The sequence below is a fragment of the Hyla sarda genome, chromosome 3 (assembly GCF_029499605.1).
Source record: "Hyla sarda isolate aHylSar1 chromosome 3, aHylSar1.hap1, whole genome shotgun sequence".
Taxonomy (NCBI): Eukaryota; Metazoa; Chordata; class Amphibia; order Anura; family Hylidae; genus Hyla; species Hyla sarda.
Window position 1 is genome coordinate 344,720,238 of NC_079191.1, and position 27,559 is coordinate 344,747,796.

At 41.7% G+C, this 27,559-nt stretch overlaps 1 protein-coding gene across 7 annotated transcripts in view; it reads left to right on the forward strand.

Moving 5' to 3' along the window:
- Positions 1 to 26,994, forward strand: part of CENPH (centromere protein H) — a 29,874-nt gene extending 2,880 nt beyond the window's left edge. Inside the window, exons 1-10 of one of the 7 annotated variants that reach the window (XM_056567438.1) lie at positions 38 to 164; positions 5,100 to 5,238; positions 10,237 to 10,292; positions 19,610 to 19,652; positions 21,001 to 21,072; positions 21,936 to 21,992; positions 22,438 to 22,501; positions 22,909 to 22,960; positions 25,836 to 25,993; positions 26,763 to 26,994. In XM_056567438.1, the coding sequence (XP_056423413.1) occupies positions 5,108 to 5,238; positions 10,237 to 10,292; positions 19,610 to 19,652; positions 21,001 to 21,072; positions 21,936 to 21,992; positions 22,438 to 22,501; positions 22,909 to 22,960; positions 25,836 to 25,993; positions 26,763 to 26,864 (735 nt within the window). In that variant the 5' untranslated portion in view covers positions 38 to 164; positions 5,100 to 5,107 and the 3' untranslated portion in view covers positions 26,865 to 26,994. The other 6 variants (XM_056567434.1, XM_056567432.1, XM_056567433.1 and 3 more) reach the window with 6 other exon arrangements.
- Positions 26,995 to 27,559: the final 565 nt, after the last annotated feature.

A 27,559-nucleotide genomic window follows, 5' to 3' on the forward strand; every position in this document is an offset into this window, starting at 1 on the left:
CGTCATATACATTTTTTTTTCTATGGGTCATATATTACCTAGATATGCCTCTTGTGTCCAGAAGAAATCTGTCTCCACCGCGGCTAACAGAGGATCCGCAAGCGGCCATATTTGTGAAGACCACTCACCATTCTTTGTATAGGGCGAACGCCAAGAAAATGGCTGATAGGATGCGGACACTGTCTGTCGGCACATCAACAAAACGAAAATTGAGAAATGCTGGAAACTCCAGAGCTCCAGGCTGTGTGTGTGTGTGTGTGTGACGTGATGTGTGAGAAATCGAAACTGAGAAACAGTTTTAATGGGGACACCTATTTGTGTGCATACGTCACTCCGTGTGTATATACTTTGTGTGTGTATAAAGGTCTTCCATATAAAAATAAGAATCAATAGTATCAAACAGTAATTCCCAACCAGGATGGCTTCAGCTGTTGCAAAACTACAACCTCAGCAGGCCCAGTCAGCCTTTGGATCAGTGTTTCCCAACCAGGGTGCCTCTGGCTGTTGCAAAACTACAACTCCCAGCATGCCTGGACAGCCAATGGCTGTCCGGGTATGCTGGGAGTTGTAGTTTTGCAACAGCTGGAGGCACCCTGGTTGGGAAACACCACTTTGGATTAACATAGGTATATAAAATGGACATGTCTTTTAATGCAGCATGTTCTAGGGATGGTGCTTTTTTCGGACTATTTGCCCATAGTTGTCTTCTTTTAGGGTTCTTTCACACATACATCTGCTGCAGGATACAGACAGGCTGAGGTTATTTAGGCTGGGGAGAGCCAAAAACATCAGTCCTCGCCCTCACTGGTAATGTCAGGCTGCTGCTTGGTTAGTATCGGGTTGATAATGAAAATAGGGGAAACCTCATACAGGGTCCCCCCTATTTTCACATAGTGCAGCCCCGTTTGGAGGAGGGACTTTCCTCAGTATAGTGATGGGAGTCCGGGCTCCTGAACAGTATACTGCAGTGCTCTATGCACCACTGTATACAGTACTGCCGACTAGGGCTGAAACGATTAATCGGCAATTAATCGATTATGTAAATAGTTGTCAACTATATTCATAATCAATTAATCGGTTGGTCAATTAGTTGGTCATCCATTTTCTAAAGTTCACAAACACTCAGCGATTATATATCTAGCTATATATATATATATATATATATATATATATATATAAAAAGAGAAGGCCTGACTCACTGACTCATCAACGCCCAGCCTAAACCCTTGGACCTAGAAAGCTGAATTTTTTTCACAGGTGTTGCTTTTACGACGTAGACGAGGAATAAGAAAGGATTTTTCGAAATTCAACACTTAACCCCTTAATGACAATGGACGTTGATGTACGTCATGGTGACGTGGTACGTAACGCACCATGACGTACATTTATGCGCCGCCATGATCCCGAGCACCGAAGCGGTGCTCGCGTCATGCGCGGCAGGTTCCGGCTGCTATCAGAATAGGAGATAAGATGTTTAGGGGTACCTTTAAAGAGTACCTTTAAAGAGTACCTGTCATGATCTTTTTAAATGTTATAATCCTCCCAGATCACTGCCCCATCATGATAAACCACCCCCTGCTTTTATTTTATTTTAAATTTTCATCTACCTTGATATTGCTCTGTATTTTCTGCTCAGTCTCAGTCAGATTCACAGATTGGGAAAGGGCGTTACCCAGCAGGCGTGACATCATCTGAAGCCATTCAGGGGAGAGCTTCCTCCCTCACTCTGCTACACACAGCCCAGAGCAGTTCAGTGTGAGATGAGCTATGATTGACTATGGCTGCACACACCCTCCTTAGCACTCCAAACTGCATTTCGTGATTTTGGACTTCTGCCAGGCCAGCAGGAGTCCAAAGTCTGTACAAGAGATTTCTGTACAAGAAATGTGCTCTGGACAAGTAGAGAGACACCTAGTGACAGCTTTTTTTTTTTTTTAACAAAGTACATTAGAAAGATTTTTTTATTTTCCATAAGGAGTGCAATAGCAAAAATTTGTTTTAAGGACAGTGCCCATTTAAAGGATCGAAAGGATAGGGGAGAAGTTGTCTGATCGCGGGGGTCTCAACACTGGGGACCCCCGTGATTTTGTCCGCGGCACCCCAGACATAGCTCCGTGCCTGCTGACTGGGGATGTCGGGCGGAGGCTCGAAACGTCACGGCCACATCCCCTCAATGCAAGCCGACAAGAGGGGGCGTGACGGTCGTCATGCTCCCTCCCATAGACTTGCATTGAGGGGGCGTGGCTGTGATGTCACGAGCGGGGTGTGACAGTGACATCATGAGCCTCTGGAGTTGCACCTGACACTCTAAACGAATGCTGGGTGCAGCAGGGAGATTGCGGGGTTCCCCAGCGGAGAGAGCCCCGCAATTAGACATCTTATCCCCTTTCCTTTGGATAGGGAATAAGATTTCTAGGGACAGAGTATCCCTTTAACTCTTTCCTGGCTGGGCAGAAGGTATACAGTGAACTGTATACTTTCTGCTACGAGCATAGCTATAGAGGTAGCAGTCGCATCGGGGGCCCTGGTGCCTAAGGGGGCCCCAAAGCACATCTTCCCCATAATAAACCAGTATTATAATTGACATATGGAGCCCTGTTTGTAGATTTTGCATCGGGGCCCAGGAGCAACAAGCTACACCTCTGCTTTCTGCCCAGCACAAGCTGTACTCACAGCCCTGCTCCGAGCAGGGACCCTTGTCAGTAAAGTGACAGGAGTCCAGGCTCCAGTACAGTATACAGCGGTGCACTATGCATCATTAGTTACCTCCTTAGTTACCCTGAAGCCAGTGAAAAATTGCTACAGGGTAAAAAAATTGGCGTTTTAACACTAAACGTTATAAAATGTCAGTAAAAAATGCTGCAAAAAACAGCGGCAGAATTGGGCAATTACATTTTTATTTTATTTATTTATTTTCAATTTTGCCCTACAATAATTTTTTTTTTTCCTGGCTTTAATACTTTATATGGTAATATAAAGGGGGCCAGTAAAAGGTACAACTCGTCCAGCAATAAATAAACCCTTAAACAACAAGTTTCCGGTCTTGCTGCATTCACACCACATTTTTGCAATACAGTTCCCGTATCAGGTTTTTGATGAGAAACAGATCCTCAAAACCAGACTAAACTGTATCAAAACGTGTGTACAAATTTCAACCCGTATATGGTTAAAAAAAAGTATACGGTTTGAAAAATGATGTCCAGTTGCATCCGTTTTTTAAGAAAAAAACGTATACGTTTTTAACTTTTCACCCCATTATGAATAAAGTTTTGCTTGTTTGATGGAAATTCTAAGAAAACAACTGTGCAAAGTAAAAAACTGTATGGTGCAAACCGAATGGAACTGTACGCACATACGGTTCTCTACCGTTCCCATTGACACCCATGTTAAAGGAGTAGTCCAGTGGTGATTCAGTGGTGAGCAACTTATCCCCTATCCTAAGGATAGGGGATAAGTTGCAGATCGCGGGGGGTCTGACCGCTGGGGCCCCCTGCGATCTCCTGTGAGATCCCCTGCGAGCCCCGACAGCCCGCGGGAAGGGGGCGTGTCGACCTCCGCACGAGGCGGCGGCCGACACGCCCCCTCAATACAACACTATGGCAGAGCCGAAGCGCTGCCTTCGGCAATCTCCGGCTCTGCCATAGAGATGTATTGAGGGGGCATGTCGGCCGCCGCCTCGTGCGGGGGTCGACACCCGCTATCTCGGCGGAGAGCCGGGGCCCCGTACAGAGAGATCGCAGGGGGCCCCAGCGGTCGGACCCCCCGCGATCTCAAACTTATCCCCTATCCTTAGGATAGGGGATAAGTTTTTCACCACTGGACTACCCCTTTAAAAAAACATATACGGTTTCAATCCGATTTTTCACCCGGACCAAAAACCGTGGTAGGCTACGGTTATGGGTACGGGGAAAAAAAAAAAACGTACAAGACGCAAAACTGATGCAACCCGATGCATCATTTGGCATATGGTTTTCAATGGAGAGTCAATGCATACGGTTTTAAATACGGTTCTGTACGGTTTTCAAATTGAAAACGTATATGGGCACTGTATTGCAAAAACATGGTGTGAATGCAGCCTTAGACTAGGTCCACACTGCGTTTGGGCTTTTGTTAGGCTGGGTTCACACCACGTTTTGTTAACTACGGTTCCCGTATACGGCTGGGAGGAGGGGGGCGGGGCTTAATTGCGGCGCCCGCACTCAGCCGTATTCGGGAACCGTATTTAATGCATGTCTATGAGCCGACCGGAGTGAACCGCAGCCTCCGGTCGGCTTCGTTTTCGGCCGTATGCAGTTTCCCGACCGCAGGCAAAAACGCAGTCGACCACGTTTTTGCCTGCGGTCGGGAAACCGCATACGGCTGAAAACGAAGCCGACCGGAGGCTGCGGTTCACTCTGGTCGGCTCATAGACATGCATTAAATACGGTTCCCGAATACGGCTGAGTGCGGGCGCCGCGATTAAGCCCCGCTCCTCCTCCTCCCAGCCGAATACGGGAACCGTACTTAACAAAACGTGGTGTGAACCCAGCCTTAGACGTATCTGCCGGCATCCCGCAAATAGGGCATATGGCCCGAAAAGGATATGTCTGACAAAAGCCCTAATGCAGTGTGAACGAAGGTGAGGAGGCAGAAAGTGTGTTGGGGGGAATGGGTTAATCTATGGCTCACTTCCGTTGGCTTTGAAGGCACAAGTAGTACCTTACTGGCTTATACCTAAATTGTGGGAGGATGTCTAAATGCTATAATAAGGATCCCTGCCTTAGGGTAGGAACTGTGCAGTGTTCTCAGGAAAGCTACTTGGTGGAACATGTCCTCTAAAAAGAAGGCAGCAAAAAAACCTGTAAAGAGGTCAGGATCAGTAATGATTGACTTATCCACCTACTATTTGTATCTGCTAAGAAAAAGGGCCAACAAAAAGAGAAACTGCCTTGGACCTTCGTCTCACATCAGCTTTGAGTATCTTTGCTTGCAGAAGTGGAATGCAACAAAAATGGCATCCAAAAAATGTTCCAATATGGAAACCACTAGACCTATGTAAAATAAAATGTTTTACTACGCACATAGAAATGTTTAGTATAAAATGTATGGTTTTGTTGGCAGGGAGCATATGCCTGAATTGTTTGTCCAGCTGCGTAACACAAGTATCAGATGCCTGCAAAGCAGCCTTCCCTATACTCAAAGAGGACATGAAGATTCCCCCCCAGCTGAAACCTCTAAATCCTGCATGCAGTTGATCCGGTGAGCTATAATACTGTTCTATACCTGATAATTGTGTTTCTTGTGTGTATATAAAGCCCATGGTAAATAGGATGAAGTTAGGCTTCTTTCACACTACAAAATTCTCCGTTATTAAACATCCGTATGAAGTTCCGTCTAAAAACGGCAGTAACAAAATCCTATACGTCCGTTAGAAAATCCCATTATAGTCTATGGGATTTTCGAATAGCCGTTTGAATCCGTTATTGATAATGGACGTTATTTTGTGACTGAAGAGAGTTCATGAACTATTTTCTTCCGAACTATCATCCATCACAAAATAACGTCCGTTATCAATAACTGATTATAACTGATTCAAACGGCTATTAGAAAATCCCATAGACTATAATGGGATTTTCTAACGGACGTATAGGATTTTGTTACTGCCGTTTTCAGGCGGAAATTCATACAGATGTTTAAAAACAGAGAATTTTGTAGTGTGAAAGCCTTAGTCTGAGCTTTATCAAGTCTTCATGTACCTTCCATTACAGTTTCATGAGCTTCATTCTTGTAAGGCCCCTTTCACACTACAGGTATCGCCCTGCTTTTTTATTGCTGTTATTTTAAAATAACAGAAAAAATAAACGGATGCGATAACTGGTAATAATCCGTTATTTATAATGGGTTTTTTCTTAAAAAACCTGATGTTGTTTATCTGTTATTACCAGTTAAATCCATTTATTTTTTTTAATCAGGTTTTAATCCTTTCTTTTTTGTAAAGCTGTACTAAGCAGTACAAAAAAATGGGTGTTAAAAAACCTGATAATGTATTATTTAACACCTAGTTCCCATAGACTTCAATGTTAAATTTTAACGTCCGTTTTTTTCACCTTATTTTTTTGTCGGACCAAAAATTAGTGCATGCACCGTTTTTTGTGCCGGCAAAAATAACTGATCTCAGCAAAAACGGACATGCCTGATGCAGAAGGATGTTCAAAAAATCCCATTGACATGAATGGGATTTTTTGACGGCTGGTTTGTGGACTTTTAGCTGGGAATAATAACGGAGGTTTTTTTTTTTTGTTTTTTTTACAGGATGATACCTATAGTGTGAAACGGGCCTAAGGCAGTGTTACCCAACCAGAGTGCCTCCAGCGGTTGCAAAACTACAACTCCCAGCATGTTTGGACAGCCTTTGGCTGTCCGAGCATGCTGAGAGTTGTAGTTTTGCAACCGCTGGAGGCACTTTGGTTGGGAAACACTGTTGTATAGGGTCTGAAAAGAAACAGAAACCTACACTTTACTCTTAGTAAATCAGGGCCAATATGTTTATTAAAATTTATGAGGAAAAGGGGAGTGATTTAAACACTTAGTATGGAAGGGGTTAATGTATGTGTATTAAAAAAGGGTTAATGTATATTTGTACTTGTTAATGTATGTGTAAATTTTTTCTTTTTTTTTCTTTTACACTTAAATTCACTAAGGCTGTATCCACACGTTGCTGCTAAATAGCAGTACCGCATGCATTTTTTTTTTCCGCAAATGGCTGAAATCGTAGTAAAAAAATACACAGCGGCATCTAAATGGTTAATAGCCAGGTACGCCATGTCAGCTATTAGAGGTGTCCTCCACATAATAGGCCGTTAAGTCAATGGAATCAGTTAGTTTGTTGTACAATTGATCCAACTGTGTTCTCATCTCAAATATAGGGGAGGCTGCTGTATGCCATACAATATAATTTTTTTGCAAACACAATAGCTTAGTTGGCTGTTTTTGCATACTGCAAAATTAAACATATTGGGGGAGATTTATCAAAATCTGTCCAGAGGTAAAGTTGTTGAGCTGCCCATGACATCCAATCAGATTGCTTCTTTTATTTCTCAGAGCAAAAAAAGCACCATACCTCTCTTCAGGTTGTTTGTGGTTCTGCAGCTCAATTCCATTGAAGTTAATGGAGCCAAGTTGTAAAGCCACACACCTACTGCGGACAGGTGTGGTGCTGTTTCTGGAAGAACCTAGCTATTCCTGGAGAACTCCCTTTTAAAGGGGTATTCCGCTTCTCAGTGTTTGGAACAAACTGTTCCGAACGCTGGTGCCGGGAGCTCGTGATGTGACAGCCATCACGCCCCCTCCCACAGACTTGCATTGAGGGACCTGACATCATGAGGTGGCGGGGATATGATGTCACAAGCTCCCGGCTCCAGTGTTCGGAACAGTTTGTTCCAAATTCTGAGCAGCGGAGTACTCCTTTAACCTGTTAAGGACCCAGGACGTATGGGTACATCCTGGGTCCCGGTCCTGCGATATAACGGTGACCCCGCATCATATCGCGGCGGGCCCAGCGTCATAGTGAAGCCGGGACCCGCTGCTAATAGCGCACAGCACTGATTGCGGTGCCGCGCTCTATTAACCCTTTAGCCGCGCGCTCAAAGCTGAGCCACGCAGCTAAAAACGAAAGTAAAAGTTGCCAGTTAGCTCAGGGAGCTGTTCGGGATCGCCGTGGCATAATCGCAACATCCTGAACAGCTGTAGTACAGGAGGAAGGTCTCTTACCTTCTCCTGCGCTGTCCGATCGCCGAATGAATGCTTCAAGACTGAGATCCAGGCTTGAGCATTCAATCGCCGAAAACACTGATTGATCCATTCCTATGGAGATGCATCAATCAGTGTTAAAGATCAGTTAATGCAATGTTATAGCCCCCTATGGGAGCTATAATATTGCATAAGAAAAGTGTAAAAAAAACAAAAAAAAAAAATAATAATAATTCATTAACCCTTTGAATTATCCCTTCCCCTAATAAAAGTTTGAATCACCCGGCATTTCCAAGAAAAAAAAGTGTAAATAAAAATAAACATATGTGGTATCGCCGCGTGTGGAAATGTCCAAATGATAAAAATATACTACTTTTTAAACCGCACGTTCAATGGCGTACGCGCAAAAAAATTCCAAAGTCCAAAATGGCGTATTTTTGATCACTTTTTATACCACAAAAAAGTTAATAAAAAGTGATCAAAAAGTCTGATCAGAACAAAAATGGTACCACTAAAAACTTCAGATCACAGCGCAAAAAAAAAGCCCTCATAGCACCCTGAACACAGAACAATAAAAAAGTTATAGGGGTCAGAAGATGACCATTTTAAACGTATACATTTTCCTGCATGTATTCATGATTGTTTTCTGAAGTGATACAAAATCAAACCTATATAAGTAGGGTATCATTTTAACTGTATGGACCTACAGAATAAAGATAAGGTGTCATTTTTGCCGGAAAATGTACTGCGTAAAAACGGAAGCCCCCAAAACTTATAAAATAGTGTTTTTTCATCAATTTTGTCACATATTGATTTTTTTTTTCCTGTTTCACCGTAGATTTTTGGGTAAAATGACTAATGTCATTACAAAGTAGAATTAGTGACGCAAAAAATAAGCCATCGTATAGAATTTTAGGTGAAAAAGTTGAGGAGGAAAAATTGAAAATGAAAAAACGGACAAAGCCCGGGTCCTTAAGGGGTTAAGTAAGGTCCCTAGAAGATGTCTCTATTATTGGGGAAGGAGGGCTGTATGAGCGATCAGCTGTTGGCCCCACATGCTCAGTTACACAGGGAGATTTGCATCTAATGGACAATGATTTTAACCAGGTCAAAATTACTTGATCAGCCAACCATTGAGCATTTGCACATTCATCAGCTGATCGCTGGCCCTATTACACAGGGGGACATCAGCTTGTTTGGGACCCTAATGTTGATACAGTGGAATTTGTGCGGAATGTCCCATTGATTTCAGTGACATTTTGCTGCACTGCTTACATGGCAGATTTTCCTCCACAGATGTTTCCGCCATAGAAACTTTGATTCTGGCACCCGTAGAAAGAATAGCCATGTCTATTCTTTCTGCGGATTCTGCCTGGAAATGCATTAGTCTATCAGACGACTCATTTCCTAACAGTCCTTGCGCTCACCGGAATGTGCAATGTACGGAAGGTCCATCCTGATTTCTGGGCACTTTCTGCTGTGTGAACTTGGCCTTAGGCTCCCAAACGGCCTCAATGACATTCAATAAAGCTTCAGTGAAGCTTTTAGAAAAACAAGAGAAACCTTTATTCACTTGCAAAATACTTTATTATAGGAAAAATAAGTAGTAAAACCTAAAAACTGTGTAGATCTGGTATTGACATAAAATCACAACAACCTGCGTTAAGGGTGTATTCATATTTGTGCAGGATTTGATGCTGCAGATTTGAAGCGGTATTTAATCATTTATATTATCTGCAGGTTCAAATCCTGCGCATCAAATATGAATACACCCTTAACGCAGGTTGTTGTGCTTTTACGTCAATACCAGATCTACAGTTTTTACTACTTATTTTTTTGTGTGAATATGCCCTAAGGCTAGGGTCACTTGTGCCGTATTTTGATGTGTATTTTCTGCTGCATATTTTCCTACCCATTGAAGTCAATGTATAGCTAAATCAGCTGCATATTTTGCTATCCATTGACTTCAATGGGTAGGAAAATATGAGGTAAAACACAGCACATGGCACCACCAATGTACCGTATATTGGGGTATAATGTAAATGGGGCCTAATTTAAAAATGTGCCCACCATCTGGGATTGTGATAAAATAACAAACCAAACTATATTCACCAGTTCAATCCTTGCTGATTCCATCATTTTGTTACTACCCTCCAGACTTTATTCACTTGACATTCTCATGTCACCACTGCAGTCAATCACTGGTCTCAATGGTATATAGCATGAGACCACTGAGGCCATTCGTTGGTTGTAAACAGTGACTGCAGGGAAGATTGGGGCTCTAGAAGCGGCAAGGATAAAATTGCTGAGTACAGCCTTATTTTATCATAATCCTGAGTGGTGGGAAGAAAGTTTAAAACAAATCGCTGCATCCTTAAAGGGGTTGTCTCATCAAAAAAATATAGTCTGTTGTAAGCGTCCCTAAATGTCTTGCTAAACCAGTATTTTTTAGGATGCAGTGTATTGTGCCATACATATAATATATTTGATCCATGTTTTTTTCTGCAGACTTGGAAGGCAAGTGAAACAGCAATTGATGGAAATGAAAACGGACTTTCATACAAGTTTGTATTAATCAACTTTTAACTAAAATATACAGTTTTGGTTTCCCATGCGAAAATTCTTAAGTGTGAATGGGAGTGCAGAATCCCATTTAAGTCTATTGGGCTTTAATTTGATGCGGAATCCCGCATGTGGAAATTCTGCTGTGTGAATATAGCCTGACTCTGTCCAGGGAAGTACATCTTGACACTGGCTGAAGTCAACACCCAGTGTATAGTAAATGGTGCCAAGAACAGATGAGTGCTTTTCTATGTGTGAGCTTTTATGAATCCATGTGTATTACTGCTTGTTTTTCCTGCCTTAGATTTACTGCACAGTGTCAGGTGTTAAGACTAAACCTTTGTGCAGACATTTGAGTCAGCAAAGAATGTAGTGTTATCAGCTTCTTGTCTAGCAGAAATATTTGAGCAGTTTTGGGCTATAACACTGGCATAACGGAGGATCAATATAGGAATATAGGAAATACATTAAAAAGGTATTAACATTTTATGTAGATTATTTCGTATTTTATTTTTTTTAAATTCTGGATTTGAGCTTGAAATGTAAAAATATATTACACAGGGGTGTTGGGCTTTATACCGCAGCATAGCCACGCCCCCTGAATACCATGTGACCTAGACATATTGTCTTTGGTCGAATGGAATGCTGGGAAAGGTCAGAGACAACAGTAAAGGACTCACTACAGCACTTCCGGGTGTGGGTCCCCTGCATAAAAACTGACGACAAGGCCCACAGGTAATAAAAATCCTGGAATACCCCTTTTTGTCGAAAATCCAGACAATCCTTATACCTGCTGCTTAGACATCGATAACGCTTGGGTGTATGTTTTGGAGGACGTTTTCATTTGATGAACTTTGTAATCTATGTCAATTATATTGTCAATACAGTGACTAACAAAATATTTTTTACTACTACAAAACTGTGTGCATTGGACATGTTACAAAAATCATTTAAAGAGAAACACAATGAACCTGCACAAAATGTATTACTTAATACAATCAGTCCAGCCATTTTGGAGTTAAAGGCCCCTTTCCTAGTATGCAAATATTTCCCTTTGCTCAGTGGAGGCAGGAAACTGCTTTATAAGCTTCCCCGGCCCTTTTCTCTGTGCTTCTGAAGGTTTTACTAAATATAATACATTGCCAAGTGTTGTATATGGTAAAATCTGATAACTGGTTCCCTTTTAACCCCTTAACGACCACCAACGTAAATATACATCTTGATGAGGCGGTACTTCGTGCACCAGGATTTACATTTACGTCCTATACATGACCACGAGCATTGGAGCGATGCTCGGGTCATGCACGGCAGGTCCCGGCTGCTGATATCAGCCAGGGACCCACTGGTAATGGCCGACATCCACGATCACGGGTATGTCCACCATTAAAGGGGTTATCCACCATAAGGTGATTTTAGTAAGTACCTGGCAGACAGTAATGGACATGCTTAGGAAGGATCTGCGCTTGTTTTGGGGATAAATGGCTATGTTGTGAGATTACCATAAAACTGTGGCTAGCTTTTTGTGAACTGGTATTTCCTGTTTGACTTTCCTTCTTTGACTACAAATCCCACAATTCCATTTTCCTCCCTCCCACACATCAGCCACCCCACCCATTGAAACCTAAATGAGCTGCATCCATTCAAAAGAACTGTGGTTTTCAATCGGGGTGCCTTCAGCTTGTTACGCCGAGTGCTCCGGGTCCCCGCTCCTCCCCGGAGCCCTCGCAGCATCCTCTCATTTGCAGCGCCCCGGTCAGACCTGCTGACCGGGTGCGCTGCAATATCCCTCTCAGCCGGGATGCGATTCGCGATGCGGGAGGCGCCCGCTTGCGATGCGCATCCCGGCTCCCGTACCTGACTCGTGTCCCGGCGCGCGTGGCCCCGCTCCTTAGGGCGCGCGCGCCGGGTCTCTGCAATTTAAAGGGCCACTGCGCCACTGATTGGCGCAGCAGGCTTAATCAGTGTGTTCACCTGTGCACTCCCTACTTATACCTCACTTCCCCTGCACTCCCTCGCCGGATCTTGTTGCCATTGTGCCAGTGAAAGCGTTTCCTTGTGTGTTCCTAGCCTGTGTTCCAGACCTCCTGCCGTTGCCCCTGACTACGATCCTTGCTGCCTGCCCTGACCTTCTGCTACGTCCGACCTTGCTCTTGTCTACTCCCTTGTACCGCGCCTATCTTCAGCAGTCAGAGAGGTTGAGCCGTTGCTGGTGGATACGACCTGGTTGCTACCGCCGCTGCAAGACCATCCCGCTTTGCGGCGGGCTCTGGTGAATACCAGTAGCAACTTAGAACCGGTCCACCAACACGGTCCACGCCAATCCCTCTCTGGCACAGAGGATCCACCTCCAGCCAGCCGAATCGTGACACAGCTGTTGCATTAGTTGCAGATTGATCTCTCTCCCACCAAGCGATCCCTCCACTCATTGATGCAGACAGGCTCCCTGTCATCAGCTGACTAGTGAGTCAGGTCTCGGCCGCATTGCAAGCTGGGAAAAATCTGAGACAAGTAATTAAATGTGAGGTCTGTAGTTTCCAAAATGGGGGTGTGTGTGTGTGTGTGTGTCCACTGTTGTGGCACCACAGGGGGCTTTGTAAATGCACATGGCCCCCGAATTCCATTCCAAACAAATTCTCTCTAAAAGCTCAATGGCGCTCCTTCTCTTCTGAGCATTGCAGTTCGCCCACAGAGCACTTTACATCCACGGGGTATTTCCTTACTGAGAAGAAATTGGATCAAACATTCTTGGGGGCTTTCTCTCCCATTACCCCAAATTTTTGCATTTTCACAAGGGGTAACACCAGCTTTTTTTTTTTTTTTTTTTTTTTCGTCCCAATTTTACGAAAGTTCGTCAATCACCTGTGGGGTGTTAAGGCTCACTGTACCCCTTGTTACGTTCCTTAAGGGGTGTAGTTTCCAAAATAGTATGCCATGTGTTTTTTTTTTTTTTTTTTTTTACTGTTCTGGCATCATGGGGGCTTCCTAAATGCGATATGTCACCGAAAAACGACTTAAGCAAAATTCGCTCTCCCAAAGCGTAATGTCGCTCCTTCCCTTTTGAGCCCTCTAGTGCGCCCACCGACCACTTTACATCCACATATGAGGTATTTCCTTACTTGAGAGAAATGGGGTTACAAATTTTGTGGGGAATTTTTTCCTATTGCTCCTTGTGAAAATGAAAAGTTTAGGGTAACACCAGCATTTTAGTGTTAATCATATTTTTCATTTTCACATCCCACTTTAATGAAAGTTCATCAATCACCTGTGGGGTGTTAAGGCTCACTATACCCCTTGTTACGTTCCTTGAGGGATGTAGTTTCCAAAATTGTATGCCATGTGGTTTTTAATTTTTTACTGTTCTGGCATCATGGGGGCTTCCTAAATGCGACATGCCCCCCCAAAACCATTTCAGCAAAATTCGCTCTCCAAAATGCCATTGTTGCTCCTTCCCTTCTGAGCCCTCTAATGAACCCATAAAGCACTTTACATCCACATATGAGGTATTTCCTTAATCGAGAGAAGATGAATTACATGTTTTGGGGGGGCCTTTTTACCTTTTACAAAAAAATGGGGCTACAGTAACATTTTAGTGTAAAAAAAATTAAATAAAAAAATAAAAAATTTAGATTTTTCTCCATTTTTTGCTGCTATTCCTGTGAAACAGCTAAAGAGTTAATAAACTTTTTGAATGTCATTTTGATAACGATAAAGGGTTCAGTTTTCATTATGTTGGAAATTCCCTATAATGGACCCCATTAAGACCCTCAAATTCACTTGTAAACTGGTCCCTGAAAAATTCAGATTTTGAAATTTTCGGGAAAAATTTGAAAATTGCTGCTATACTTTGAAGCCCTCTGATGTCTTCAAAAATGTTAAACATGTCAACTTTATGATGCAAACATAAAGTAGACATATTGTATATGTGAATCAATATGTAATTTATTTATAAGCAGAGTGCTTCAAAGTTAGTAAATTTAACACTAACAAAGTAGAATATGTCATGAACAAACAATCTCTGAATCAAATTCATAAGTAAAAGCATCCCAGAGTTATTAAAGGGGTATTCCAGTTATTTTTTATATATCAACTGGCTCCAGAAAGATTTGTAAATTACTTCTATTAAAACATCTTAATCGTTCCAATAATTACCAGCTGCTGAAGTTGAGTTGTTCTTTTCTGTCTGGCAACAGTGCTCTCTGCTTGTCTCGGGAACTGCACAGAGTAGAAGAGGTTTGCTATGGGGATTTACTTCTACTCTGGACAGTTCCCGAGACAGGTGTCATAAGAGAGCACTAAGACAGAAAAGAACATCTCAACTTCAGCAGCTAAGTACTGAAAAAATAAGATTTTTTTTTTTTAATGGAAGTCATTTACAAATCTGTTTAACTTTCTGGAGCCAGTTGATATATAAAAAAAAAAGTTTTTTTCCAGGAATACCCCTTTAGTGCATAAAGTGATAGTGGTCAGATTTGCAAAAAATGCTCCCGTTATTAGGGTTATAATGGGCTCCGTCCCCAAGGGGTTAAGGTCAAAATAGGACTCGTCCTTAAAGGGGTAATCCGGTGATAACCTTTTTTCTTTTAACCCCTTAAGGACCGGGGTTTTTTCCGTTTTTGCATTTTCGTTTTTTGCTCCTTGCCTTTAAAAAATCATAACTCTTTCAATTTTGCACCTAAAAATCCATATGATGGCTTATTTTTTGCACCACCAATTCTACTTTGTAATGACGTCAGTCATTGTGCCCAAAAATCTACGGTGAAACGGGAAAAAAAATCATTGTGAGACAAAATTGAAAAAAAAACCCGCCATTTTGTAACTTTTGGGGGCTTCCGTTTCTACGTAGTACATTTTTCGGTAAAAATGACACCTTACCTTTATTCTGTAGGTCCATATGATTAAAATGATACCCTACTTATACAGGTTTGAATTTGTCGCACTTCTGGAAAAAATCATAACTTCATGCAGAAAAATTTATACGTTTAAAATTGTCATCTTCTGACCCCTATAACTTTTTTATTTTTCCGTGTATGGGGCGGTATGAGGGCTCATTTTTTGCGCCGTGATCTGAAGTTTTTAACGGTTTTTTGCATTGATAGGACTTATTGATCGCTTTTTATTCATTTTTTCATGATATAAAAAGTGACCAAAAATGCACTATTTTGGACTTTGGAATTTTTTTGCGCGCACGCCATTGACCGTGCGGTTTAATTAACGATATATTTTTATAATTCGGACATTTCCGCACGCGGCGATACCATTTATGTTTATTTTTATTTTTATTTACACTGTTTTTTCTTTTATGGGAAAAGGGGGGTGATTCAAACTTTTAATAGGGAAGGGGTTAAATGATGTTTATTCACTTTTTTTTTGCACTTTTTTTTTGCAATGTTATAGGTCCCATAGGGACCTATAACACTGCACACACTGATCTTTTACATTGATCACTGGTTTCTCATAAGAAACCAGTGATCGATGATTCTGCCGCATGACTGCTCATGCCTGGATCTCAGGCACTGAGCAGTCATTCGGCGATCGGACAGCGAGGAGGCAGGTAGGGGCCCTCCCGCTGTCCTGTCAGCTGTTCGGGATGCCGCGATTTCACCGCGGCTATCCCGAACAGCCCACTGAGCTAGCCGGCATGCTTTCGGTTTCACTTTAGACGCGGCGTTCAACTTTGAACGCCGCGTCTAAAGGGTTAATAGCGCGCGGCACAGCGATCAATGCCGCGCGCTATTAGCCACGGGTCCCGGCCGTTGTTAGAGGCCGGGCCCGAACCGCTATGACGCGGGGCCACGCCGTGGCCCCGCGTTATAGATCGGGAGTGGACACATGACGTTCCAGTACGTCATGTGTCCTTAAGGGGTTAAATCAACAGGTGGCAGAAAGTTAAACATATTTGTAAATTACTTCTATTAAAAAAATCTTAATCCTTCCAGTACTTATTAGCTGCTGAATGCTACAGAGGAAATTCCTTTCTTATTGGAACACTGATGACATCACGAGCACAGTGCTCTCTGCTGACATCTCTGTCCATTTTAGCAACCATGCATAGCAGTTGTATGTTAAGGGCAGCATGGTGGCTCAGTGGTTAGCACTGCTGCCTTGCAGTGCTGGGGACTTGGGTTCAAATCCCACTAAGGACATTAAATAAAGCATTATTATTATAATAACGTCAGCAGAGAGAACTGTGGTCGTGATGTCATCAGAGAGCATTCCAAAAAGAAAATAATTTCCTCTGTAGTATTCAGCAGCTAATAAGTACAGGAAGGATTAAGATTTTAATAGATTTAAGGGGCGCCTCTGAGCGCCCCTTATCGTCTACACCTATGCCGTGGTGATCCCGGACTCGGAGCCCGCAGCAACTTACCAGCGGTGAGTGCATACTATCTTTTTTGTTTTTGTATAATTTACAAATATGTTTAACTTTCTGCCACCAGTTGATTTAAAAGAAAAAAGGTCTTCACCGGAGTACCCCTTTAAGGTCAAAATAGGCTTGGTCCTTTAAGGGGTTAATCTTGCTGTCCCCTAAAAAATAACAGCCCTTAATGTCTAAACCTAGGCAACAAAGGGGAGTACACCTCTAAGTAGAAATGTCAAAATTGGCTCAATTAGCCATTTTACCTCCACTATCATGTGATTTGTTAGGGTTACAAGATCTCAGGTTTCATTGGGAAGCAGGTGTCTTAAATCTGGTGTTATGGCTCTCACACTCTGAAATACTGGTTACTAGAAGTTCAGCATGGCACTTCATGGCAAAGAACGCTGAGGATCAGAATAAAACTAATTGTTGCTTTACATAAAGATGACCTAGTCTATAAGAAGATTGCCAAGACCCTGAAACAGAGCTGCAGCACAGTGGGCAAGACCATACAGTGGTTTCACAAGATAGGTTTTACTATGACCAGGCCTCACCATGGTTGACCAAAGAGTACATGTGCTCAGCATCATATCCAGAGGTATTTTTTGGGGAAATTAACCTGCAGCAATCCTGGCAGCACTCATATTTTAACTCCTTAACGACACAGGACGTATATTTACGTCCTGCGCCGGCTCCCGCGATATAAAGCGGGATCGCGCCGCGATCCTGCATCATATCGCGTCGGTCCCAGCGCTCATCAACGGCCGGGACCCGCGGCTAATACCACACATCGCCGATCGCGGCGATGTGCGGTATTAACCCTTTAGAAGCGGCGGTCAAAGCTGACCGCCGCTTCGAAAGTGAAAGTGACCCGGCTGCTCAGTCGGGCTGTTCGGGACCGCCGCGGTGAAATTGCGGCGTCCCGAACAGCTGACCGGACACCGGGAGGGCCCTTACCTGCCTCCTCGGTGTCCGATCGACGAATGACTGCTCCGTGCCTGAGATCCAGGCACGAGCAGTCAAGCGCCGATAATGCTGATCACAGGCGTGTTAATACACTCCAGTGATCAGCATAGGAGATCAGTGTGTGCAGTGTTATAGGTCCCTATGGGAGCTATAACGCTGCAAAAAAAAGTAAAAAAAAAGTGTTAATAAAGGTCATTTAACCCCTTCCCTAATAAGTTTGAATCACCCCCCTTTTCCCATAAAAAAAATAAAACAGTGTAAAAAAATAAATAAATATATGTGGTATCGCCGCGTGCGTAAATGTCCGAACTATAAAAATATGTCATTAATTAAACCGCACGGTCAATGGCGTACGCGCAAAAAAATTCCAAAGTCAAAAAAAGCGTATTTTGGTCACTTTTTATACCATTAAAAAAAATGAATAAAAAGTGATCAAAAAGTCAGATCAAAACAAAAATCATACCGATAAAAACTTCAGATCACGGCGCAAAAAATGAGTCCTCATACCGCCCTGTACGTGGAAAAATAAAAAAGTTATAGGGGTCAGAAGATGACATTTTTAAACGTATACATTTTCCTGCATGTAGTTATGATTTTTTCCAGAAGTGCGACAAAATCAAACCTATATAAGTAGGGTATCATTTTAACCGTATGGACCTACAGAATAATAATAAGGTGTAATTTTTACTGAAATATGCACTGCATAGAAACGGAAGCCCCCAAAAGTTACAAAATGGCGTTTTTTTTCGATTTTGTCGCACAATGATTTTTTTTTTCGTTTCGCCGTGCATTTTTGGGTAAAATGACTAATGTCACTGCAAAGTAGAATTGGCGACGCAAAAAATAAGCCATAATATGGATTTTTAGGTGGAAAATGGAAAGGGTTTAGTTTTTTCCTCCTTGCCTTTTAAAAATCAAAAGTGGAAAAACCCTGAGTCCTTGAGGGGTTAAAGGGGTGGGGTCAGGCTGTCAATGCCTGTATATGCCGCACATTGCATCAAATTGGTCTGCATGGCTGTCATCTCAGAATGAAGCCTCATCTAAAATTGATGCACTAGAAAGCCCACAAGCTGTCTCAGTGGACCACAAGGCATGGTTCCAGTAATCCGTGTCTTTAGACTAAGATACTTATTTGGTTCAGATGGTGTCAAGTGTGTGGTGGCAACTAGGTGAGGAGTACAAAGAAAAGTGTGTCTTGCCTACATGAAGTCAAACATGGTTATGGGAGTGTCATGGTCTGGGCCTGCATGAGTGCTGATGGTAATGGGGAACTACAGTTCACTGATAAATGCCAACATGTACTGAGACATACAAAATATTAACTCTGGGCCCAATTTGGACATTTCCATTTAGGGGTGTACTCACTTTTATTGCCAAGGTTTAGACCTTAATGGCTATGTGAGTTATTTTGAGGGGACACAACAATGGCTGTGCACTTACTACTTTACATTGTAAAGTTTCATTTCTTCAGGGTTGTCACATTAAGATAAGAAAACTATTTACAAAAATTTGAAGGGTGGACTCACTAATGTGAGAAACTGTATCTTTAAATGGGTACTCCGCCCCTAGACATTTTATCCCCTATCCATAGGATAGGGGATAAGATGTCTGATCGCGTAATGATGGGTGATACAGGGGCCGGAGCAGTGTGATGTCACAGCCCGCCCCCTTAATGAAAGTCTATGGGAGGGGGGCCTTGTATTGAGGGGGCGGACCATGATGTCACAAGGGGCGTAACCGTGACGTCACGATGCTCCGGCCCCTGTATTGCCCATCAATACGCACAAAGCAAGCTTGCACTGTGCAGTAATGACAGCGGGGTGCTGCAGCCGAGATCCCGGGGGTCCCGCTGCTGGGGATCCTTTGGATAGGGGATAAGATGTCTAGGGGCGGGGTACCCCTAAGGATGTATATGCATATATAGAGATATTGATATAATGTATAAATAGTATTTTTAAGTTCACCATGAACAATTAATGTACATTAACATTGTAGGAGGAGAATCCATAGAAAATGTTGATGCTTCTTTAAATGGAAGGTATGTTTTCATAGTCCTTATTCACATGGTATACATTTTTCTTAAGGCCACTTTGTTTTATCTGAGCTGGGGAGGCTGTCTGGCCATTCATTGTCACCACAGCAGCATTACACATAAATGGCTGTCCATGTAAAATATAGATATTTTTTTTTTTATTTGCATTGTTTGAGCAGAATTTTTGAAACTCCTATCTCAATAAGCAATAAATTACTTTAGTGAAAGACCACATCAAAAAATCTGGAGGTGAACTTAGCCACACAGTTATGTCACTTTATATGGAACACTCTGTTCTCCCAATATCATCTAAATAACTACGCAGACAGAAAATTGTACTAGAGTTGTGTACACAGTTTCATAATTGTCTTTCTTTATGCAATAAAGGCTTTATTGTAGAGAGTGTCACTTTAACAAGCATACCATTTTTTTTTTTTGTTTTTGTTTATTTTACCTAAGCCATGGTGCCAGGTGAAGTGTCTGTGAGGCAGTCACTGATTGACAGGTTTCTTTCTATAAAAGTAAGGAGGGACCAAACAATTAAGTGCACCCGGTTATACAAAGCCTAGATCTTTCCAGGGTTAGTGACCAGTGCACAAAAGAGAACCCATTATTCTAATACTGTCCTGGTTTTAGTGTCCCAGTCATTGGTGTGATCAATATTTTCAAAATTGCTATAGGACTGCTCTTATGGGTCCTACAGATGACTAAGGTCCCTTTCACACTACTGTTATGATCCGGTAGTGTGACGGCTGTCAGGACCATCAGGGAGAAAAAGAGAGTGCTTGCACCGTCTTTTTCTCCCGCTATTCTCTCTGAAAATAGCGGCAACTAACGGACCCCATTGACTATAATGGGGTCAATCTGGACCAGTTATTGCCGGCAATGGGCTGTCAAACTCCAAAGTGTGAATGTAGCCGAAGTTGGCTGACTTTGATTTGAGGGTATAAACAATCACTATTAGAAGAAAGAAGGGTGTCCAGCACTCAGGATATGCAGGTAAAAATCAATGCTTGCTTTATTGATAATCTTCGGACATGGCTCAAAAAGAGAGAATGTCTTGATTATCACTAAAGCAAGCATTGATTTTTACCTGCATATCCCGAGTGCTGGACAACCTTCTTTCTTCTATTAGTGCACATAGACAAGGGCGGGACCGGCGTGTACGTGCATAGGTGATGCAGTGAGACCCGAAGGAAGTGAGCGGTGTATACCTACACACTCTTATAAACAATCACATCCCACAGTTTATAGGTATATTTTGTCTCTTGACTTTTTTTTTTATTTTTTTCTGTCAGCCGGCTGACAGCAGCATTGTGTGTAATCCCTTGCTAATTCACTATTTCTTTGCTAGTTTGAGCATTGCTTGTGTGCCGCTGGAAAATGAAATTTGTTCTGTGAAAAACAAGGAGCTTGCTCTCATGAGGTGAGTAATTTTTACTCAGCTCTGCATATGTCAGGGTGAATATCAATCTCAAATTTGCTTGTTCTACTGGACATGTTGTTTGTACTTTTTTTTTTTTTTTTTTTTTTTTTTTTCTCTGCTGTGCTAAGTTTGATTTAGCACTGCATGTGCACTTGGTAATTCTTATGTTGGGGGAAAAAAACATTGGCTATTTAATGGATGCTTGTAGCAACGGATCATATTCTCTGTAATTTTAACAAATGCTGCATAATTTTGTAGGAAAAATGATAGAAGAAACTTTTGCAATACCTTATTGGAGAAAAATGCCTTTTGTCCCTTATCAGGCCTTTCCTTTCCCCCCCCCTCACTCCTAATGCCATCTAAACAGTCTAAAAAAAAAAACAGCTAAAAGTCCCTTTTTAAGAGAGAGATACACTCAGCTCACAGAGGTATTAAGTTACATGCTGCAGATAATGTCTATGATGAGGGAGGAGGCAAGAGCTGCAGAGAGACAGAGAAGTGGCTTAAGGTTTAGTAACTATTCTCACTCCAGTGCTTCATTCACAGCTTACATGCTTCTCAGTACTGCTTTATAAAGTCCTCCATGCTTCTGCTGCTTCTGATGGTGTACTATAGAGATATATGGGAGCAGGATCTTATTCTATGTAAGTGAAGTGTATTGAAGACCTGTTAGTAGGTAGTCGGTGATGAAGGGTGCTCATGCACTTTTTCAGTGTTACCGTTAGGTGGTGTGAATTGTCCTGCAACATGGAATTTTAAATTTTTAGTCTCTACCCAATTGCTCAGGATAGCCATTGATTTAAATATTATTATGCAGAAATCATTCATTCATTGTTGGTAATTCATGGTGTATGTCTGTTTAGGATGCAAACTTTCAATGCCTTGCTGAATGTCTTGCAGAAAGATACCACTCAACGCCGGTAAGAGAAACAATTTTAGTCTATCTAAATGGAACATATAGGGGAGATTTATCAAAACCTGTGCAGAGGCAAAGTTGCCCAGTTGCCCATAGCAACCAATCAGCTTTCTTCTTACTTTCTTAACAAGGCTTATGCAAAATGAAAGAAGAGATCTGATTGGTTGCTATGGGCAACTGGGCAACTTTGCCTTTGCACAGGTTTTGATAAATCTCCCCTATAGTGTTTCTGTATAGCAAGATACTACCGAATATCTCCTCTGCTCGTTTTAAAGATGGAAATTATAGGTTGTTGTAATGCTGGAACAGTTTTAAGAGGCTGCAGTAAGATTTCCACAATTGGCCTAGTTAAAATAGAAAACTAAGGCAACTGGAACAATTGAGATTTTATGGTGAGACAGTTGTCCTTATCCATTTTAACCTTCTCTATTTCCTGTTTCATTATTTAGATCAATAATGGGAGTGATGAATCATTCTAAGGATATTTGTAAGCAGATTATGGTGCTACAACAAGTAAGCGGTTATTTTGTTTATAAATATTTTTTTTTTTTATAGATCCCCTTCACTTACTACAGGACTCTTCTCTTTTTAGGTAGACAATTGGTCAACATTAGGCGCATGGTCACACGTTCTGTATACACAGCAGATTTTATGCTTCAGCAATGAATTTTTTTGATATACACAGTATAAAACCTGCACCATACACAATACGTGTTAACATATATTTTAACCGATGTTTGGTTAGAATGCTGAAAAAAAAATCTCTTCCACACCTGAGCAGTTTTGCAGGTTGACTTGACAGTGGTTGTATTGTCATGTACTTGACCTGTGTCACTGTATGCGAGTTCTATTTGTAAGTGTTGACATTGTGTGGTACTTTGCAGCTATCTGAGATGTTTCTCTTTCTGGTTTTAATTTAGAACAACAGACAATTGGAAGAGAAATTGGTTAACACACGTAAGAGCAGAATAGGTAAGTGTTAATGGTGTATTTTGTTCTGGTTTTCTCTAAAACTGATTTTATTACACATACACATATATGCACTTGTCACAAGAGTATTTAACCCAGAATACCACCTAGTCCCTATAGTTTACTGGAGAGAAATAAACAGATTATCTAAATAAAGTTGTTTGGGTGGCAAGCACAATCATTTTTGAAAGCCCTAGAAAGAGATATATTGGGGGCAGAGATTCCAGCTGCTGCAAGTGATGCCAAAATTGTAAGTTCTGTTAATTATGTTAAATGTTAATTGTTTTGGAGGATTTTGGAATTTGAATTTCCACCAGGGAAATTCTGCAGTGTGCATGATGCAGCAGAATCTCTCACCACAGTATTTTTACCTAAACAACGAGTGGAAGCGGCACAATGTAAAACTATAGTGGAGTAGGCCCATTTGCTCATAATAGCCAGTCCTACTGTGTTTTTCCTTTCATCTTCTGGCTGCTGGTCAGTGGCTCTCCCCTACCATGTCATAATTCACTACTTCCTTGTCAGGGTATGTTCACACTGAGAAATCTCCACTCACAGAATTCTGATCAAGAAATCTGCTTGGGGATTTCATTTGGCAGCAGCTGCCAAAATCTTTCAGTAGGAATGCGTGGACCTGTGCTGTCACCGTTGATGGCAATGCAGTGCACACGTAGTTCTGCCGAATGAATAAGGCATTCATGAGAAATGTCATGTTATCATCTTAAAGGGGTACTCCACTTCCCCAGCGTTCTGAGCATTTAGTTCAGGATGCTGGGTGCAGGCTGCGGGGGGTCGTGACATCACGGCCAAGCCCCTCATGACGTCATGCCGCACCCCTTAATGAAAGTCTATGGGAGGGGGTGTGGCGGCTGTCACGTCCCCTCCCATAGACTTGCATTTAAAGACGTGGCATGATGTCACGAGGGGCATGGCCTTTGCGTCACGACCCCCGCACCCAGTGTTCAAAACTAAATGTTCCAAATGCTGGGGCAGTGGAGTACCCCTTTAATCCTCATATATTGCCCCTAGGTGCATAGCTAAGTCCATGAGCATATGGATTGACAAGCAGGAGAACAATTTGAGGGTCAACACACCCAGCGATTAAATTTTAGCATCCATAACTCTCCTTAAGATAGCCACAGGTTTTTTCTTTAGAATCTATTCGGGTATCAGCTAAGGGAGCAGCATTGACTATTTCAAATCCATTGGGCTTTGCCATTAAACATGTGCACTGGGGACACCACATCAAAATTACAATTGTGTGCAAACACTTTCAAAGTGAACTGTTTTGTCCCCAAAAATTTAAAAAAGCAGCTAAAGAGAAGTCCTTACCAAGAAGAAAGGACCTTCAGGAGAAAGATTGTTTTCTATAGAGAAGTAAAGTTTAAGGCCACGTTAACACTGTGTAAAATGTGCAGAATGTCCGCATGAAAAACGCACATTCTGCACATTTGAATAATCCAGCGCCTCCTAGGGCTGCTCGGAAATGCAGTCTTAAAGAGGCAATGCATTTCCGAGCAAAATCTGCAAAAAGAATAGACATATCTAGTCTTTTTGCGGATGCTGGAATTGGGATTTTGGCGGCAGAAGCATCTGCTGCAGAAATTCCAGTGTGTATAGTGCAGCAGAATCCCTTTGAAATCAATGGGACTCTGCAGCAGAGGAATATCCGTGCTGAATATTCAGTCGAAATTCTGCACAGACATTCCGCTCTTGGGGTATCTAAGGGTGAAGGTAGAAAACTAGGAGATGGAGCTACCCAAAAGAGGAAAAATATATATTCTTTAATCCATCCCATACTTCTCAGGATGAACAGTAATATTCTGTCAGTAGGGGCCTAAGGGATACAAGAGGTTTTAAAATTCTTCCCTACAAAAAATGCTTCCATTCATTTACTCAATTTTTGGTCCCAAAACCAAATAGTAGTTTTCAACTCATCATAAAGTAAAAGGGGCATGGTGTGTTCCCGGATTTTTTTATGCCAAGTTATGGATCGTGTTAATTAACTTGTATTCCCTATCTGGGGTGGATCCTTACTTTTATTGTATGTTCATGCACCTAGAGCTTCTGCATTCTTGTGCACTAGGGCTTACTGTTGCCTTGAGCCTTTCCCGGCTTGCTTTGTCTCTCAAAACATCGCTTCACAAATCAGCTGATTACAGGTGACTTGGCTATTTCTCATATTCCCTGACAAGCCAGCCTCCTGATGTTTGCGGCCAATTTTTATGCCTCCCAGCTGTCACATGATCTAAGCAGTTTGCAGATAGTCCGGACATGTTCAATGGTGGGATGGGGAGGGGCATAAGACTAAACCTGTGTTTTGGATCCACCCTTAGTTTTGGTAAAAATACCGACCAAAATACGATGGGGATTTTTTACTAACTTGTTCCAGATGTTTTTTTATCAGGTTTGTGCTGCTACATTTTTGTGCCAGATTTTGCGCCAAAAAGAATCCAATAAACCCTACCAACTCTTGACTTTTCTCAGGAAAAACAAAGGAAAAAGGGAGTGTCTGCTGGATAAAAGGGGCATGTTCCCGATTAAAAGGGGTGCTACACCAACAAATGGGGTCTGTCCCTGAAAAAAGGGAAAAAGGGACTTGCCCCCCAACATATTTACTAAGGTTTTCAAAACAAAATGTGGTGGATTTGAACTCTGGGAAACCCAATAGCTCAGAACCACAGAGGGGGGGGGGGGGGAGAAAACTATACTCCACTTTTAGTGAATCAACCCCAATGTGTAAACACTGCCTAAGCCTTTTTTTTTCTTTAATTTTTAATAACCTCATATAAATTCAAAAACATATTGGTAATGAGATGCCTTTAAAAAAAGAAAAAAAATGCCTTACAATGTCTTCGTTAAAATTATTTTACTCCAGAAATACGCATGAAACAGCAGGAACTCTTTCAAAGCCTTAAATATTCAGAAATAACAAACCGTAAAATCCGAGACTTGGAAGCAAAGAAACATGATAAAGGAAGAGAAACAATTCAAAGTGATGCAAACAAAATCATCATAGTTCACGAGATTTTTCAGGTATATAATAGAAAATTATGACTTGTGGCTGGTATATTGGTAATGGTAAAGTCCCATGTAAAAAATCTCAAAGTCAAATTGAATGTTTAATTTATTTTCAATATATTTAGCAAATACATCCTAATTTGAGGGCATGTTACACAACAATTTTCTGCTGTGGCTTTTCACTGTATGTGGCAGGTTTAATAAGTGCTAATACATGTTCTAGCTGCCAGCCTCAGTATTGGAACCATACTTTTTACATCTGTGTGCGAAGTTGCAAATCTTTATGTGGTGTAGGTTCCCATCTGAAATATTGGGACGGGGATTGGGGACTGAACTTGGTAGTGTTTAGAAACCTTATAGAAAATGAAGTTCTGGCTGCTGCCAATATTTTGGGGGATAATTGTCCTCCATAAATTTGGGATAACCCCTTTTAACTGGAGAAATGTCAACTCGGCTCTTTCTCTATGATGTGACTTCCATATTTAAAGAGCATTAAAATTGGCCATAAACTAACTAAATAAGGCATTGGAGCAGAGGTCCTTTTCTTTTACTTGATGATATTGTTAGTATTCTGTTCTTTGTTGTCGGCCATTCTTGTGAAAATGACATCAGGAAGCACAGTTGTGGATAGATAGAACAGAGTGATCTTTATTAATTAATTGAATTCATTTATTTTCATTCTGACCATTTTTACCTACATAAGACTTGTATAAAACATACCATGAAATCAATAAATTATTCATGTGACTTCCTGAGCTGATCAGCTTTTGATTTTTCTTGACAGAGGCTCATCCTGAGTTCCCGACTGAATTGGGCTGAAAACCCTTATTTAAAGAATCTGATATTAAATATGAGGGATCCATCTTTATCTTACCCAGTAAAGTAATTATACTGCGGAATCAGCTGGCCTAATGGGGAATGTGACAGAAGGGAGAACCTGATATTTTCAGGCGTAATGTATATATTTTTTTCTCTTATCAATCTTGTTTGTGTAAAAAATAAATATAATTATTCATCTGTCAGTTTTTTTTTTCCTATCTATTTGTGCTTAATTTCCCATTCCCAAAGTGGGACATTTATCAAGGGATTTAGAGCTCTTTTTGCTTACAAAAGTCACATGAGCACCTATTTTTGTGCGACTTTTGGCTGTAAGCAAAAAGCTAAAAAAAAAAAAAGCTTACGAAAGTGAATTTAATTTTTCACTTTGCAGTTGTCGGGGATTTATCAAATTCGAAAGTTACACATAAACACCGTGAATGTAAGCCAGCCCGGACCTGGCTTAAACTGCTTTGGAGAGCAGATTTTTATATTTCCCGCTGGCAGCCGTGATCACAGCTCCAACGGTGCACAGGAGCCCAGGCTGGCATCACTCTGCAGCCGCCCGGGCTCCGTCATATTTTCTCCTCACTTCTAATGATGGGGACACTGATTTACATTTCCTCCCACCTGCCCACGCTGCATATCTCCCATCTGTCTCTTAACTGTTGCAAGACTACAACTCCCAGCATTCCCTTACAGTGAGGGCATACTGGAGTTGTAGTGGGCGTGAGATGTGTGGTGCGGGCTTTGGTGGGAGAAAAG